At 38.8% G+C, this 17362-nt stretch overlaps 1 protein-coding gene across 1 annotated transcript in view; it reads left to right on the top strand.

Moving 5' to 3' along the window:
* Window positions 1-7509, top strand: part of Ubxn7 (UBX domain protein 7) — a 62810-nt gene extending 55301 nt beyond the window's left edge. The window contains exons 9-11 of the mRNA XM_042668790.1: window positions 3613-4006; window positions 4134-4213; window positions 6983-7509. Coding sequence (XP_042524724.1) covers window positions 3613-4006; window positions 4134-4213; window positions 6983-7144 — 636 coding nt within the window. The 3' untranslated portion in view covers window positions 7145-7509. The remainder of the gene's footprint in view (window positions 1-3612; window positions 4007-4133; window positions 4214-6982) is intronic.
* The last annotated feature ends 9853 nt before the right edge of the window (window positions 7510-17362 follow it).

The raw sequence follows: 17362 nt of genomic DNA, 5'->3' as shown, positions 1-17362 counted from the left end.
TGTATGTCTCTTAGGTCTGGCTTCCACATATGAATGAAAACATTTTTAGATTGTGTTTTGAGGTGTAATGTCTTTTTTTTTTTTTGCCAGTCATGAGGCTTAAACTTAGGACCATTAGGGCCTGGGCACTGTCCTTGAACTTCTTTTGCTCAAGGCTAGCACTCTACCACTTGAGTTACAGTGCCACTTCCAGCCTTTTCTGCTTATGTACTACTGGGAAGTTGAACCCAGGGCTTCATGCATGCTAGCCAAGTACTCTACCACTAAGCCACATTCTCAGCCCTAAGCTTTTGGGGTTTTTTTGCTCAAGGCTAGCGCTCTACCACTTGAACTACAGTGCTACCAGCTTTTTCTATTTAGGTGATACTGAGAAATCAAACCCAGGGCTTCATGCATGCTGGTCAAGCACTCTACCACTGAACCACATTCCCAGCCTCTGATGTCTTATTTAATAACATTTTCTAGTTGCATCAGTTTTCATACAGATGACATGATATCTTTTTCTCTTTATGGCTGTGTGATATTCTATAGTGTGATGTTTGTGTTTGTGTGTGATATCCATCTGTTTTTGGGCACCTTTGTTGATTCCATTAGGTTATTGTTAACAGTGCTACAGTAAACATGGATATGCAAGTGTCTTTCCTGGAGTATTGATTTACTGTCCTTTAGATATATGCCCAATTGTAACATGGCAGGGTTATAAGGAAGGCTTATTTTTAGTCTTTTGAAGAACTGCCATACTGATTTCCATGGTTCCCACTATCAGTGTCTGTGAATTACTTCTTCCTCACCTCCTCTCTAGCATTTGTTGTTTGTTTTCTTGATGGGTGCCATTCTGGCTGAGATGGAATCCTAGTGTAGCTTTGATATGCATGACCTTTACAGCTAAGGATGTTGTGTCTATTAGCCATTTTGTTCTTGAGAACTGTCCAGTTTGCTTGCCCATTTGTTAGCTTTTATTATTCTCTTGCTGTTTAATTTTTTTTAGTTCTTTGTGTATGCTGGATATTAATCTGTTATCTGACTAGCTGGTGAAAATTTTCTCCCATTCTGTATTTTTCTCTTGGTTCTAGCAATTGTTTCTTTTGCTTTACAGAAACTCTCTAATTTGATGTAGTCTCATTTGTCAGTTTTTGCTCTCATCCTCTGGACAACTGTAGTCCTATTCAGAACATAATTGCCTGTGCCTGTAAGTTCCAAGGTTTTCCCTGCATTTTTTATAGTCAGAATAAGGTTTCAGATTTTAAGTCTATTGATTTTTTTTTTTTTTTTGTACAGGGTAGGAAATAGAGATCTAGTTTCAGGCTCCTGCAAGTGGATAACCAATTTTCTCAGCACTTTGTTGAAGAGACCCTATCTTTTCTCCACTCTGTGTGTGAGAGAGAGAGAGAGAGAGAGAGAGAGAAAGAAAGAGAGAGAGGAGAGGGGAGAGAGAGAGGAGAGGGGAGGGAGAAGAGGGAAGAGAGAGAGAGAGAGAGTCCTGGGGCTTTAGCTTAGGGCCTGGGTCCTATCCTGAACTTTTGTGCTCAAGGCTAATGCTCTACTACTCCATCTACAGCTCAACTTGTGGCTCTTTGCTGGTTAATTGGAGATAAAAGTCTCAAGGACTTTTCCTGCCCTGGCTGGCTTTGAATGGTGATCTTGAGTAGCTAGGCATGAGTCATCGAAGCCCATCTCCAGTGGATGTATTTTGATTGCTTTGTTAAAAATTAGGTGGCTCTAGCTGTGTGATTTTATTCCTGGGTCTAATAATAATGCTCCTTTGGTCTTCAGGTCATTTTTATGTCTGTTCCAATGTGTTTTTGTCACTAAGGTCCTGTAACATAATTTGAAGCCTAGTATTCCTCCAGCATGTATTTTTTAACTTAGAATGGCTTGTGCTATCATTGTATTTTATGTTTCCATATGAATTATTGGATTGATTTTTCTAATTCTATAAGCAATGACATTGGGATTTTGATAGACATATCCATCATTGAATCTATAGGGTACTTTTGGCAGTATGGCCATTTCCACATTATCCTTCTGATCCATGAGAATGGAAAGTGTTCACATTTTCTCTGGTGTCTTTAGTTTGTTTAAGAATTTATAGGGTTTTTTTCCCCCCGCTTTTTGGTTGATCCCTAGATATTTTATAGGTTTTAGGCTGTTGTGAATGGGACTGTTTTCCAGATTTTGCTCTTCACCTGTTCTCTTTTGGTGTATAGAAATACTATTTGTTTATTTTTGTGCCAGTACAGGGTCTTGAACTTGGGGCATGGTTGCTGTCCTTTAGCTCTTTTGTTCAAGAAAGAAGCTCTAACACTTGTTATAGCTTCACATCTAGTTAATTGGATATAGGAGTCTCACAGGCTTTTTCTGCCCCGGCTGGTTTTGAATCATGATCCTTAGATCTCAGCCTCCTGAGTAGCTAGGATTATAAGAGTAAGTCACTTGATTTCCTGGCTAGTATTTTGGTTTGTATGTAAGAAATCATTGCTAGAGGGCTGGGAAGGTGACTCAGTGGTAGAGTGCTTGCCTTACATGCATGAGGCCCTGGGTTTGTTCCTTAGCACCACATAAACAGAAAAAGCCAGAAGTGGCTCTGTGGCTCAAGTGGTAGAGCTCTAGCCTTGAGCTGAACAGCTGACGGACAGCACCCAGGGCCAGAGTTCAGACTCCACAACCAACAGAAAGAAAGAGAGAGGGAGAGGGAGGGAGGAGGAAGGAAGGAAAGAAAGAAGGAAGGAAATCATTGCTAGAAAAGTAGAATGATGATCAAGGCAGACATCTTTTACTGTTGTTTGTCCATTTGTTGTTGTTGTTGTTGGTCATGGGGATTGAACTCAGAGCTTGGGGGTTGTCCCTGAGCTCTCTTGCTCAAGGATAGTGCTCTACCACTTTGAGCCACAGAGCCACTTGCAGTTTTCTGATGGTTAATTGGAGATGAGAGTCTCATAGACTTTCCTGACCTGGCTGGCTTTGAACTGCAGTCCTCACATCTCAGCCTCCTGTGTAGCTAGGATTATAGGCGTGAGCCACCAGCACCTGGCTTGTTTGTCAATTTAAGAGTGTTTTGGCTTTATAATGTAAAAGTTTAATTTTTCCCTTTTCTTGGAAAGGAATAAGCTGTTTTCCTAGTTTTGCTCATCCTCATGTGAAATATGCCTATGCTTGAAACAACAGTGTGCTAGATACTATGATAGCTTTTTACTTTTGTTTCTAAAGATAATCCATTTCACTTTGGCTTTGTAAGACTAAGTTCCTGCCCTCAGATGACATAAAATAACTGTTAAAAATACTTTCAAGGACCGAAAATGTGGCTTAGTGGTAGAGTGCTTGCTTGCCTAGCATTATGAAGCTCTGGGTTCGATTCCTCAGTACCATATAAACAGAAAAATCCAGAAGTGACACTATGGCTCAAATGGTAGAGTGCTAGCCTTGAGCAAAAAGAAACTCAGAGATGGTGCCCAGGCCCTGAGTTCAAGCCCCAGGACTGGCAAAAAAAATTTTTTTCAATGGAAAATAATAATGAAAAATAGATTACTATGATTTTTATCCTTTTTGCCTTGATTATTTTTTTTTTGTTTAACTGATTTCTTTCTGCCTGTGTTTTATGACTGCATCTCACAGGAGAGCCTTATAGATGCAAGTGAAGACAGCCAGTTAGAAGCTGCCATCAGAGCCTCCTTGCAAGAGACACATTTCGATTCAACACAGACAAAACAGGATAGCCGTTCAGATGAAGAATCTGAATCTGAACTTTTTTCTGGCAGTGAGGAGTTCATATCTGTTTGTGGTTCTGATGAAGAAGAGGAGATAGAGAATCTTGCCAAATCCAGAAAGTCTCCCCACAAAGATTTGGGGCATAGAAAAGAAGAGAACAGAAGGCCACTGACTGAGCCCCCAGCCAGAGTTGACCCTGGAACAGCCACTAACCACCAAGTATTTACAGCTGTGGATACAGAGATCCTGGAGATGTCACCTGAAAAATCAGATGGAATAGTGGAGGGGGTAGATGTAAATGGTGGGTTACAGAATAGACTCCTTTTACTTGAAACTTGGATATTACTGAATTACTTGATTTACCTATTTAAATTAATCTGTCTTGAACTCTTATATCTTTTATTATTGATACTATTATCTTCCCTTAGGACCAAAAGCACAGCTGATGTTGCGGTACCCAGATGGAAAAAGGGAGCAGATCACTCTTCCAGAACAAGCTAAACTGCTAGTAAGTGTACCTCATTTGAAGCATTTAGTGAAAGCAGAGAGAAATTTCTTTTCTTTTTTTTTTTTTTTTTTGGTCCAGTCGTGGGGCCTGAACTCTGGGCCTGGGCACTGTCCCTCAGCTCTTCAGCTCAAGGCTAGCGCTCTACCACTTGAGCCACCTTCCCAGCCCCTCTTTTCTCTTTTTTTGTTGTTAGTGCTAGATGTCTAACCCTAGGCCTTAGTCATGCTAGGCAAGTGCTCTACCATGAGCTGTATTTCTAGTCCAGAGAAACAATAATTAGTAAGTCCAGTGAGCATTGCCTGGTTCTTTGCTATGGGTGTAAGCTCCAGTATGTAACTGGAAACTTGATTGTGGTGAATCTTATTTGTAATTAGTGTATTTCCTTCTCTTAGGCAAGTCATGGACCAGTGAAAGCTTTTCTATTCTGTAACTATGGAATATAAACCCAGTTGAAATTACTACTTCTGAAAAAGGAGTGGGGTTATTTGATGACTACAGAGGGAGAGAGAGTTTGAGTTTCCTAAGTATTTTTACTGCAAAGTGGTTAAGAATAAAGGCCATCTCCCTGCTGAGAGTTGTGAAGTTTTCTCCTTTTGACTCTACTCAATGTGCTTCTCCTTTCTCTGTAAGCTGGTGGCTTTGTTTACTTCTCAGTTTGCACATGGCATGATCCATCATGGTGATGCTCAGGTTCTTTTCATCTAAAATCCACAGCTTTCCCTCTGGAAAAGAATGAGTGTAACTAGCTTTGCTTAGCCTATAAATAAAACCTTCTTTTGGTCAGGCATCTATATCGTACTTATGGCTAGAAGTACTTTAACTGATTCTTTGGGTTTTTTGTTTATTTGTTTATTTATTTTTTAGTACTGGGGCTTGAACTCAAAGCCTTGTGGTTGCTAGACAGGTGTTCTACAGTTGAACCATTCCCTTAACCTAAATTCTGGTGTTTTGTTTTACTTGCCTGATTTTTGTTGTTGTTGTTGGTCGTGGGGCTTGAACTCTGGGCCTGAGCGCTGTCCCTCAGCTCTTCAGCTCAAGGCGAGTGCTCTGCCACTTGAGCTACAGCGCCACTTCCGGTCTTTTGAGTGTTTATTGGAGATAAGAGTCTCACGGAGTTTCCTGCCCAGGCTCGCTTTGAACTGCAATCCTCAGATCTCAGCCTCCTGAGTAGCTAGAATTACAGGTGTGAGCCACTGGCGCCTAGCTTCTTGCCTGATTCTTGAAGACTGTGTGACTAGATCTGGCCTCTGGTGCTAGTAACCTATTCTGTCTTCCTGTCTTAGTGTTTGGAAGAAAACAGAGAGGAGATTAAGGACAGAGCAAGTACAGTAGGTCCTCCTTTATGTACCCTGTTAGCATGGTCATTTGTGTTCTAAAAACATTAAATAATTCATTAAACTATAATTCATAAGTTTTAAATTACATACCATTCTGAGTCACATGATGAAAGCTTGTAACTTTACATTCTGTTACCTAGGTTGTAAATCATTCCTTTGTCCAGGTTATATGTGCTACCTAACTGTGAGTTACTAGGCATCTTGATTTTCAGTCCAACTGTTAATAGTATCGTAGTGCTTGTTTTCAAGTAACCCTTGTTTTAAAAAACAAAATAATTAGGTTTAAAAAATACTTATACTTGTAATGTCAGTAATTATTTAGTGATCTTTGTTTTACTTAATGGTTCCAAAGCTTAAGAGCAATAATACTGGTATTTTTATTACAGTATATTTTCTGTTTTATTATTATTCTTTATCATCTCCTGTGTCTCTATGATGTTAGACTTTATTGTAGATATGTATGTACAAAAAGTTATATATACATAACTTCGTACATACACATAAATACTACATACAGGATATACTGTTTGCTTTCAGACATTAGCTGGGAATCTTGGGACCTGTCTTGCAGAGAGCACTACTATATAAACCATTCTTTTGAGAAGTTTGATTGGAAAACTGGATGGAAGAATGAGCAATAGATAGAAGAAGTATAATGGTTGAGGAGACTGAGCATGTTTAAGTATGATAGTAAGCATCTATATAGAGGGACATAGTGAAGAAATTTTAATGGGTTATTCTGCAGTGATATGGTTTCTGCAAAGACTGGAAGAAAGTCTACATTGGTTGCAGGACTAGCCATAGATAGAATGAAAACCATATCTTTCCCTAATGAAGTTAGGAAGGAAAACTAATCACATGTTTAAATGTGGTACAATATTTTATAAATTTGAAAGTGGCACTGTGGCTCAAGTGGTAGAGCACTCACCTTGAGCTGAAGAGCGCAGGGACAGCGCCCAAGCACAGAGTTCAAGTCCCATGACTGACCAGTTTATGGGCTGAGAAGGTGGCTCAGTGGTAGAGCGCTTGCCTTGCATGCATGAAGCCCTAGGTTCGATTCCTCAGCACCACATAAGAAAAAAGCCGAAAGTGGCGCTGTGGCTCAAGTGGTAGAGTGCTAACCTTGAGCTGAAGAGCTGAGGGACAGCGCCCAGGCCCAGAGTTCAGGCCCCACGACTGGACCCCCAAAAAAATTTTTTTTTATAAATTTGAATTTGCTTGTATATTGCAGAGTCAGTAATAATTCAGTATCAGTGGAAGTTGTTGGATATAGATTTATCTTGGCCCTTCCTCAAGAATAATCTTTGGATATCTGCAAGAATAATGCTTTGTATTTCATCTAATATGATAAAGTGGTATTATATATCCATTCATTAATGTGCTGTTACCTTTTATTTATAATGATGTTATATCTGTCTCTTGTTTCTTATAGGCTTTGGTAAAGCATGTCCAATCTAAAGGATATCCAAATGAACGCTTTGAACTACTCACCAACTTCCCTCGAAGAAAACTATCTCACCTGGACTATGATATTACATTACAGGAGGCTGGCCTTTGTCCTCAAGAGACTGTCTTTGTACAAGAAAGAAATTAACATCATGGCCTGACCTCTCTCAGCTTACCCCTTTTTTCCCTTTTCTCGTGAGATACCATGTTACTAAGTAATGCATTTTGGCTCATAGGACCATAGAGCCAAAGTTGGGCAAGCAAGTCACCTGCCTTCTCTTACTTCTTGTTCTTGTCTATACTCAGTCTCTTTCTCCCCCATTACTTTTTCCTCCTTTTCTCTTGCCTTCAATTTTCTTCTTTTTCCCTCTTTCTTTCTTCCCTAATCTGGTGACCAAATGGAAGTGTAAGGATAAGATCTTCCCTAGTACTGGCAGCAGGAAATGCGTCCCATGAAGAGGTCATTTGCACGGCACTTTGGGATCAGATGATAATGCATTCAGACTCTTTGACAAGAAAACTGTCCAGATTCAGAATAAAAACAAGCCCCTTTTCTGTAAGCTCCCATTTGTAGTTGGGAAAAGAAATTCTTTCAACACAGTAGGAAAATATCTTCTGACAAAATATTTAGGCTTTCATTTACATGGAAAATACCTCCCTTATAATTATTGCTCACCATATTCAGTCTTTATCCCAGAGGATTCCTATATTGAAGTTACAAGAGTTATTTCCTTAATAAGTGTCATTGGCAGAGTGAGTGCTCAGTGAAGGATGTGTAGCATGGGGCGGCTTTCAATGTCCTAGCTTGAGAGAGCTTTCTTCATTATTACTCTATTAAGTATATTGATCCTGCTAGTCCTAGAGTACACATTTAGTGAGCATAATGTGATTGGTGTAGGGAGGTGCTTGCTGTTTTTGCCAGTGCAGCATATTAGTTCCTTTAGCTCCTCGTTGTCTGGGTCTACAGTGATCTGTAGGAAGGCAGCTGTTCGATAATCATGCAGTACAATGGCTTGTGATTGTAACCACTGTGGCTATTGATTGTCCTATGTGCTTATAGCATACTTATGTGTGTCCCAGGGGAAGAAGAAAAACATGCAGCTGAGAGTTGCTAACCATGTTCCCTTGGTTAGAAGTGATTCATTTTTTTACCCCTGGTTGGAATAATTACTGAAAGGCTCTAGTGACTGATGGATTTTAAACCTCACAGTTTTCTTTTGGAAGAAATCAAAACTGAAAGTCTCTGAGGGGAAGACCTTTAAAGTCAGCTCATAAGATAATAGCTAGTAAGAGGGTGGGGGTTGAGAATTACTAGTAATCTTCAGATGTTGCAGGAGGTTTCTGCCAACAAAAGCCACATTCAAATAGTAGTTGGTGAATGCTCTTTTCAGTATTATTTCAAAAAGGCCATCTTGAATATGTATAATGCTTTTAACTTGTCAGCATCACTATATGCTCAGTTTTACCTTGAGCTTTTAAGTACTCTAATGAGGTAATAGTGATCTGGTGACAAAATCAGAACTTCTAACTTATGCAACCATTAAAATAATATAAATGACTTATTTTGTCAGTTGGGGATTTAGATTAATTCTAATATTTAAGGAACATGAATTACTGCTCAGAGACCTTTAAGTTCCCATCTACTTTAAGATTGTTCTCTTGGCAAGTAGGGGATTAAAAAAACAAAAAAACAGATGCTGTGTATTGCTTGTACACAATACGGTTTTTAATGGCTGGATTTTTGAGGATCCTTTCTGAAGAATGGATTATATATCTTCTCAAGGAAATCATGGAAAGTTGTTATTCTTCAGTGAGTCCTTTTGAATTAATGTTCTTTTTTTTCTGTCTGTGTAAGTGCTATGTATAAGTATATAATTGTATAAATATTTATAAATATATTTATATAATTACAGTTTCATTTATACCTTGAGTCAAAGTTCCCTCTTCAGATTGGTGGCTGAATAATACCACTTTGGTGTTTTTAACAGACTTTCGAGGCTTAACTAGCAGCTCCTAATTTATTGAGGAAGTGACTTATACTTTAATTCCTCAGTTATGTCTCAGAACTTGGATAGCATACTTAACTATCTGAGGAACAGAGCTATAGACTATCAAGGGTACAATGGAGAGTAAACACTTATTGGTAGTAGTTAAGGTCAGAAATCTAAAACTTTAGGGAGGCACAGGGTAAGCAGCCTGGGTATGCTCAGATTTGTGCTGTGCTGGACCCTTCTTTAATCCTCAGCACACTAAAAGCTAAAGCCCAAATCAAAAAAATGAAGTCAAGAACTTTCCCTTTAGGACGCTCTCATCCTCTTACCCACTAGCTTTTCTTCATAAAACATATCTTGAGAATCTGAGGCAGCATGTTTGTAAGTGAGAGGGTGTAGTTCTTTTTTTATGTGCTCAGCACTGGCATATCTATGAGAAACGAAAGTGACTTTTTCAACTTAAGTTACTATGGAATGCCCACGTATATGATTTAAGTAAGAGACTGGGCATAATGCAGTCATCCAACTTAGATATAATGATGACTTTAGAATACAAGATGTAGAGAGTATCTTGAGAGAAGAATGTTATTATCTTGGGTTTGATAGAGTAGACTGTGTGGGAGGTTATGATTGTCCAGTGGAAGAGTAAATAAGAATATTGCCTTGCTCATGAACTTAATCCACATAAGGAGCATGCTTACTTAGTTTGCTTTATTTCTGCTGCAAGTTACTTTGCTCTTCAAGGGAGTAGTGTCATTAAATAGGTTAAATGTGGTCAGTCAGGCTACTTAAAAATAGTTACTTCCTATGAGTTACTTCCTATAAGTAACAGTTTCAAAAAGAGTTTTAAAAGATGGAAAATGAAAAGAACAATATACACTGAGCATAAAAGAAATACAGGGAGATAGGATGAAAAGTAATGAGAAAAACAAAATGAGAGGAATACTTTTTTGAATTTGATCCTAGGAAGGAACTAGAGAAGAAAAAAACAGTGGCAAATGAGGGGAGAACAAGGAAGTAATTTTGAGCAACTGACGTGTTGTGTACTTTATGAGTATTGTTTCCTTAAGCCCTCCTATGAATCCTATAAAAAGTATATTTTCATTTAATAAATAAGAAGGTTGGAATTCATGACTTTGGTCAGGTCATAGCTAGTCTGGGCAATTCACACTTGAGACCCAGAGTCTGTCTTCTGTTCAATCCATGCTATGTTTTCTTCTGTTAGGGGAATCATTTTATCCAGAAGTTAATATTCTTGCTATTGGGCTCTATAAATTATCATCTGGTTTTGTTTTCTTACATGAAAAAGAATATTTAGTTATATTCCATCCATGCTAGATCGCTGAACTAAATCCTCTGTAAATGAGTTGTTTGTTTTATTTTTGGGTCCTTGCACTCTGGTCCTGGGTACTGTCCCTGAGAGTGTTTTTGCTTTTGTTTTTTTGCTCAAGGCTAGTGCTCTACCACTTGAGCCACAGCTCTACCTCCAGCTTTTTCAGTGGCTTATTGGAGATGAGTCTCATGGACTTTCCTACCTGGTCTGGCTTGGAACCACAATCCTCAGTTGTCTGCCTCCTCTGAGTACTAGAGTTACAAGTGTGAGCCACTGACACCAGGCTTCTGTATATGTTTTAAATTCTATAACATTTTACTTTCTTGCTTGTGTAAAGCAGCATTACCTATTGAGTCCTTAGTCAAAGCTGGAAATAATGTGTAATCTAAGAATATGATTCTTGGCAGTCTCAGTTAAGGTGGGAAACTACACAGGAAGTAATTAGAGAACATACAAATGTTTACCTTTTGAGGTTGAGCTAATTATAATAGAAGTTTAGAAATGAGAAAGAGTAGTGTAGGTGGTAGTTAGGAAATTTTATAAAGACTGAAAAGTGGTAAACAGTTCAAATATTTTCAACTCACCTATATTCTTTATTGTCACCTTTTGCAACTGCTAGATTTTAGGGCATTAAGTTAGTTGTAAGTACCCAAATGGGAAAGGACTATTGATTCCCAAGACTCAGAATTCTTCACTAGCAGAGATCTCACTTGAACACTTACAAAAATATCAGAGAAAGTCACTAGTAACTGAAAAATGTAGGAAAGATCTAATTTCTCCATCCTATTATGAATTAAGTATACAATACATGATAAGTTCTGTTGTGAGTGGGGCTATTAGTTCCATAAAGTGCAAATGTACACCTGGAACTGCAGCCTTTGCAGAAACTCTAGGGACCCACTGGACAACCAAAGGTGTCCTCTAAGAAATCTCATACATCTAGTCTCCCTTTATTATGTTATCCTCAGGCTGATTAAAAGTGTGCTTATTCACTAGCTTCTTTGCTTTTCTTTTTGTATCCAGGTGTCACTTGCCCAGTAACTTGATCTAACCTCACTGTGATGACTGCAATCCCCTAAAACAAGTTTCATAGTAATTGATCTGGTTATGATCTTTTAAGCAATTAATTTATAAACCTTTATGCTGTGTTGATTAATGTTGACTATGTCTAAAAATGTAATTAATGAAAACAGTATGTCACAGTAGAGTAAATTTTTGTTTTGTGTGTTTTAAAGGACTGGCTTAGCAATTGTTGGAAAATTGTATACATTGTAGAATTCACTTACAGTTTGAGCAGAAGCAACTTTTCTACATCCCTTTAAGGTGATTTAAATTTTTTTTTTATCATATCCCATAGTGGGCCATTCTCTGACCTCACAGTCCTGTTTGACCATCTTCCACTGAACTACTCAGTTACTTGAGTGTGGACTGATGAATAAGTGATGTCTGGTAAAATTAAAACTTAAAAGTAATGAGCAGAGCAAGAACCAACCTTTCTGATGAGCATGGCAATTTTCTAGTAGTGTATAAGCCTTGATGAAACAGACTATTGCCAGACAGCTGTGGACTATGAATACTTAACTTCATTGCTTTGCCTTGCTTAGCATTCCAGTTGTTTTGTCATGAAACCTAGTATTGCTTAGTACACATTTTAGAATAGTGTCAAGAATATTCTTTAGAATTGCAAATAACCGGCAATAACCTAATATATTGATTTCTCACTGATTTGACATTTCAGTGGTGGTTCTTTTTTTTGTGTGTGTCGGTCACTGGGCTTGAACTCTGGGCCTGGGCACTATCCCTGCACTCTTCAGCTCAAGGCGAGCACTCTACCGCTTGAGCCACAGTGCCACTTCCAGTTTTCTAGTGGTTTATTGGAGATAAGAGTCTCACGACTTTTCTGCCTGGGCTGGTTTTGAACCATGATCCTCAGATCTCAGCCTCCTGAGTAGCTAGGATTACAGGCGTGAGCCACCGGTGCCCGGCTAGTGGTGGTTCTCTTTTAATTACTTACGTGTGATCTCTACTAAAGAGGCAGCTTAAAATCAACAGTTGTCATTTACAATAGAATTATGATGGCCTTGATTTATTTTCCTGTGAAGTAACTTGAAGTGTTAAGATTATTGGATATGAAAACTTTTTTTTTCTTTTTTTTTTTGGTTGTGGGGCTTGAACTCTGGGCCTGGGCGCTGTCCCTGACCTCTTCAGCTCAAGGTGAGCACTCTATCGCTTGAGCCACAGTGCCACTTCCAGTTTCTGGTGGTTAATTGGAGATAAGAATCTTCATGGAGGGGCTGGAAAGGTGGCTCAGTGGTAGAGCACTTGCCTTGCATGCTTGAGGCGCTGGGTTCGATTCCTCAGCACCACATAAGCAAAAAGCCGGAAGTGGCGCTGTGGCTCAAGTGGTAAAGCGCTAGCCTTGAGCTGAAGAGCTGAGGGACAGCGCCCAGGCCCAGAGTTCAGGCCCCATGACCGGACCCCCCCCCAAAAAAAGAGTCTTCATGGACTTTCCTGCCAGGGCTGGCTTTGAACCATGATCCTCAGATCTCAGCTTCCTGAGTAACTAGGATTACAGGCTTGAGCCACTGGCTCCTGGCTTAAAAAAACTTTTTTCCCCCCCTGCTGTACATGAGATTGAAATAAGAGGGCTTCACACTTGTTAGGCAACTGTTGTACTGCTTGAGCTATGCTCCAGTCCTAAACAAAAACACTTTTTTTACATCTTTGTTCTCTGTTCTTGATTTTTAACATTTTCCCCCAAAATTAGACATGATTATAATATAATTGGATATGTTTAAGAAATTCCATTTGAAAATACCTGTCCCCCCTCCCCCCTTCCTTTGTATAGATCTCACTGTGTGATCTAAGACTAGCCTTAAACTCACAATTGTTCTGCCACAGGCTCCTGAATGCTGGGATTACAGGTATGAATTATACCTGCCAAATTTCTCAGTTTTTGTACATTAACATACAAGAGAAGAGTTTGAGGCAAACATCCTTTTTATAGTTCATCTTCTTTCTACTTAACAAGAATTAGTTTTATCCAAAAAGAAAAATTGCTTGTTTTCTGATGCCTCTTCTTTTTTTGGGGGGGGGGGGAGGAGGGGGGGCCGGAGGGCTACGATAACTGTTATATCACTTAGAATCTCATAAACTTGACTAATTTGGGCTATATTTTTAATATGGCCTTTCTTTAATATGCCACATGATCCCAGAGTAAAGTTGGGCAATCCAATATGAACTACTTCAGTAAAAAACAGTTTAGGATTCCTATAGTGAGATGGTTTTGAAAGGTGAGCAGACTGTTTGTAGGATTACATATGGAAATGGCAATGGTAACATTTTGCCCAAGAACAGTCATTTCTTAAATGCACATATGGACGTTGTAGCCCTCGTTCTGTGACAGCTGCATGCTTTTGTTTAACAGTACTTTTTCTCTATAGACACAAAAATGTCCTAAGATTTTATATGTCTTAGGTGATTCCTTAGATTTTAAAAATAACCAAGCTAGAGCAAAACATAAGTGATCTTAACCTCCATCAAGAAAAAAGTTATGGGGCTGGGAATGTGGCTCAGTGGTAGAGTGCTTGCCTAGCACGCGTGAAGCCCTTGGTTTGGTTCTTCAGTACTACATAAACAGAAAAACTGGCTCAAGTAGTAGAGTGCTAGCTTTGAGCAAAAAAAGCTCAAGGACAGTGCCAAGGCCCTGAGTTCAAAGCTGCAGGACTGGCACTGGTTAAAAAAAAAAAAAGAAGGAAAGAAAAAAGAAATGAAAAAAGTTACTAATCTACTTGGGCTAGCAAGAGTCATTTATTAGAAAATGGGAAACATTTCAAATCATTAAATTCTAACTTGTAATTGAATCCTCCCATTTTAATTTGTCTTGTCCATAGACTCGGGAATGATAACTGATGGGGGAGATATTCTTAATCTGGAACCATTTATTTCCCCCCCCACATCCCCCCCCCCAAAAAAAATCAGGGTAACTCACTTTGGAGTACTTGCCACCAGAATCCAACATAAGGACATTAGAATTTTGATAGTTAAAGATCAATTTTTAACAAAATTATAGTATGTTAAAAAAGTTTGTTGTTTTCTCTGGTCCTGGAGCTTGAACTCAGGACCTGGGCATTGTCCCTGAGCCTCCTTATGCTCAAAGCTAGTGAGTGTTCTACTGCTTGAGCCACAGCACCACTTCCAGCATTTTTCTGAGTAGTTAATTGGAATAAGAGTCTCACGGACTTTTCTGCCCAAGCTGGCTTTGAACTGTGATCCTCGGATCTCAGCCTCCTGAGTAACTAGGATTACAGACGTGAGCCATCAGCGCCCAGCCTGTTGTGTTTTTAATAAGGGAAAATAGCAACTATATGATAATGATTCAAGATACAAACAGGTTTGTTATAATAATGATCATGTGATTTTAATAGACTTTTGATAACATTGCCCTGTACGTTAAGCCTCACATAGAATGGTATTGGCATCAGAAAAATCCTATTAGAGTGAAAGTTAACATGTGCCATCTGCCTTTTAGTAAATAAGTAGCAAGTAGTAGGGACTATTGGACTATTTATATTGCCCACTTGGGGACTGGGCCTTATTACTTTCCTCGGTTAGCCCTCTTCTTTGGAAAGTTCTTAAAAACACTAGGAGATAGTAAAGCTGTAAAGATAATCCTCTAATCTCAAATACTGAGACGTGAGTACCGTCTGATATAACATGTCTAGACTGAGAATCTTTTATTCAAGCTTTGACATGAATTTGTCAATTTTTCACTGTTCTTAAGAACTTTTTTTCAGGATGATTTTTCTCTTGGTTGTTACCAAACTCTAAGCATAGTTGTCTTTTGTCTCTTCTTTTTTCTTTCAACCCTTAAGAAAACCCTCTTTCTAGAAGTATTGATTGCTCCATGGAAATTAAGTTTAGAATCATCTGGACTGTCCAATTCTGGCATGTTTTTACAATTGTGTTTTAAAACATTTCTTATTTCCAAACCTTATTTCTCATCTTATTCAGAGTTTAGTCAAGGAATAAAATTTGTTTGGGAATAGGGATGAGGGTGGATTGGGAACTTGAGTGAGATAATTTGCTTTAAAAGTGTCTTCTCAAGCAGTTACTAACAGTATTTAGAAATTCCCTGAAATGTTTGTGTACTCACCTTAATCTGGACAAAGTGGTGGTCTTACTGAGATTTTCATTCTTAATGCAGGACTGGCTCTAAATATATTGTGTAGTTTAACTTTGTTACTAAATTCAAGAAGATAATGGACCAAGTCAATGCTTTTATTGTAGTGTTCTGGCAAGTGCTCCCTAAAATGCAGAATTCTCAGTTTTCTGGGCCTTTAATCCTATGGTGCTAGGAGATTTGTTTCTATAGCTCTTCCCAAAGTTGGAAAGCAAACTTTAGAACCAGTGAGCGAGAGGTGACTGGACCATCAGTTTTTTAAAAATTCAAAACAACCAGAAACCTCCTAGTTAGGAAGTGATAACAAAGGTGCTAGGGAAAGCCTGATACTAAAAGGCACATGGAGGTAATTTACATTCTAAACTTAGGGAGAGAAACATGCCATTAGATAAGGCAGAGCTGTAACTGCTGGCTAAGACTCAATGGAACTTCCCCTTGCTCTAATACCAGGGAACTCTTAGATAACTGGGTGTGATCTATCTATAGATACACATAGTCTATAGGCAAATACTTATTCAAAGTGAGGGTCTTTCCGTTGGTGATCCTCTAGTTTTGGCTGTACCAAATTGTGAATATTCTTGCTGTGTTGTACCCAGTTGCTTTATATTAATATTGCAACTTGAATTGGGGAGGGTGGGTGGGACAATTGGGTGGGGGAGGGAAGGGAGTGGGACGATAAGTCTTTTGAAGACGTCAGCTCACTGTGCTGAGAGAGGGACCAAACTCAAGGAAACCTCTGATCTATAAATTAAACTGCTGCATTTTTTATAAATACATGTAAATGTCCTGTTGTAATATTTGATCTTGGAAATAAAAATAAAAAGTTTTCAGTATTTTTTGTGTGTTGCTTTTTTTGTGAGGTAGAAATCTGTATATTACATTCATTGATGTAATTTAGATTCCAAAAGTTTGCCTTTGTATTCCCATTTAAGCAACTTAGTATTTCTGATGAAGATTAACTTAGAATTTCATTGTCAAGTGTAATATGTACTAGGTTTTTCTCTATGCTTACTATGTGGAAGATTTTGATAAAAGTGTCACAAAAAAAAAACAACCCAAAAGCATGTTAGCTGTAAGCCTTGTTTGGAAAGTATGATAAGTTGTGCAACTGTAGTGTCCAATATGGCTGTCCCCTCTGAGAACACAATATCTTGTTAGTGGTGACTCTTCCTTCATTAGAACTTAACACAAACACAAGGCCATGATTTACCATGGCAATAGACTTTGAAACTCAGCTTCCTCACCCTAAGTGGAGACAAGCCCCACACACAGTATCTTGAACACTGAAATTAACTATTTGCCAGCCAAGACCCACCCTCCCAAATCCATAAACCACTTGTGAGTCATCACATCTTTAAGACACTGCAAGAAACCATCCATAGAGTATATTAGAGATTCATGAAATTCACGGATAAATAAGGCTGCATACCTTCCTCAGAAGCCAATAATATGGCAATGAAGAACTTCAGAGTAAAGAAGGGTTCAAACGATCAGCTCCATAAAAATTATAAATTTTTTAAAATGAAAGAACAGATTTTAAAAAATTGGATGAGCGTCAAGATAATTAGAACAAACGAACATAAACAGCTGAGTGAACTAAAGGTAGTAAAGGATATGAGAGGAGAATTCCATAAAGAAAGAGAAGTTGAAAGCCAGTGCCGGTGGCTCCCACCTGTAATCCTAGCTACTCAGGAGGCTGCGATCTGAGGATCATGGTTCAAAGCCAGCCCTGGCAGGAAAGTGAGAATATCTCCAATAAACCACTAGAAAACCAGAAGTAGTGCTGTGGCTCAAGTGGTAGAGCGCCAGCCTTGGGCTGAACAGAGTGCAGAGACAGTGCCCAGACCCAGAGTTCAAGCC

This window comes from Dipodomys spectabilis, unplaced genomic scaffold, assembly GCF_019054845.1.
Source record: "Dipodomys spectabilis isolate Male_0828 unplaced genomic scaffold, ASM1905484v1 ptg000017l, whole genome shotgun sequence".
Taxonomy (NCBI): domain Eukaryota; kingdom Metazoa; phylum Chordata; class Mammalia; order Rodentia; family Heteromyidae; genus Dipodomys; species Dipodomys spectabilis.
Note: the sequence above shows the minus strand (reverse complement) of the source record. Positions and strands in the feature narration are given on the sequence as shown.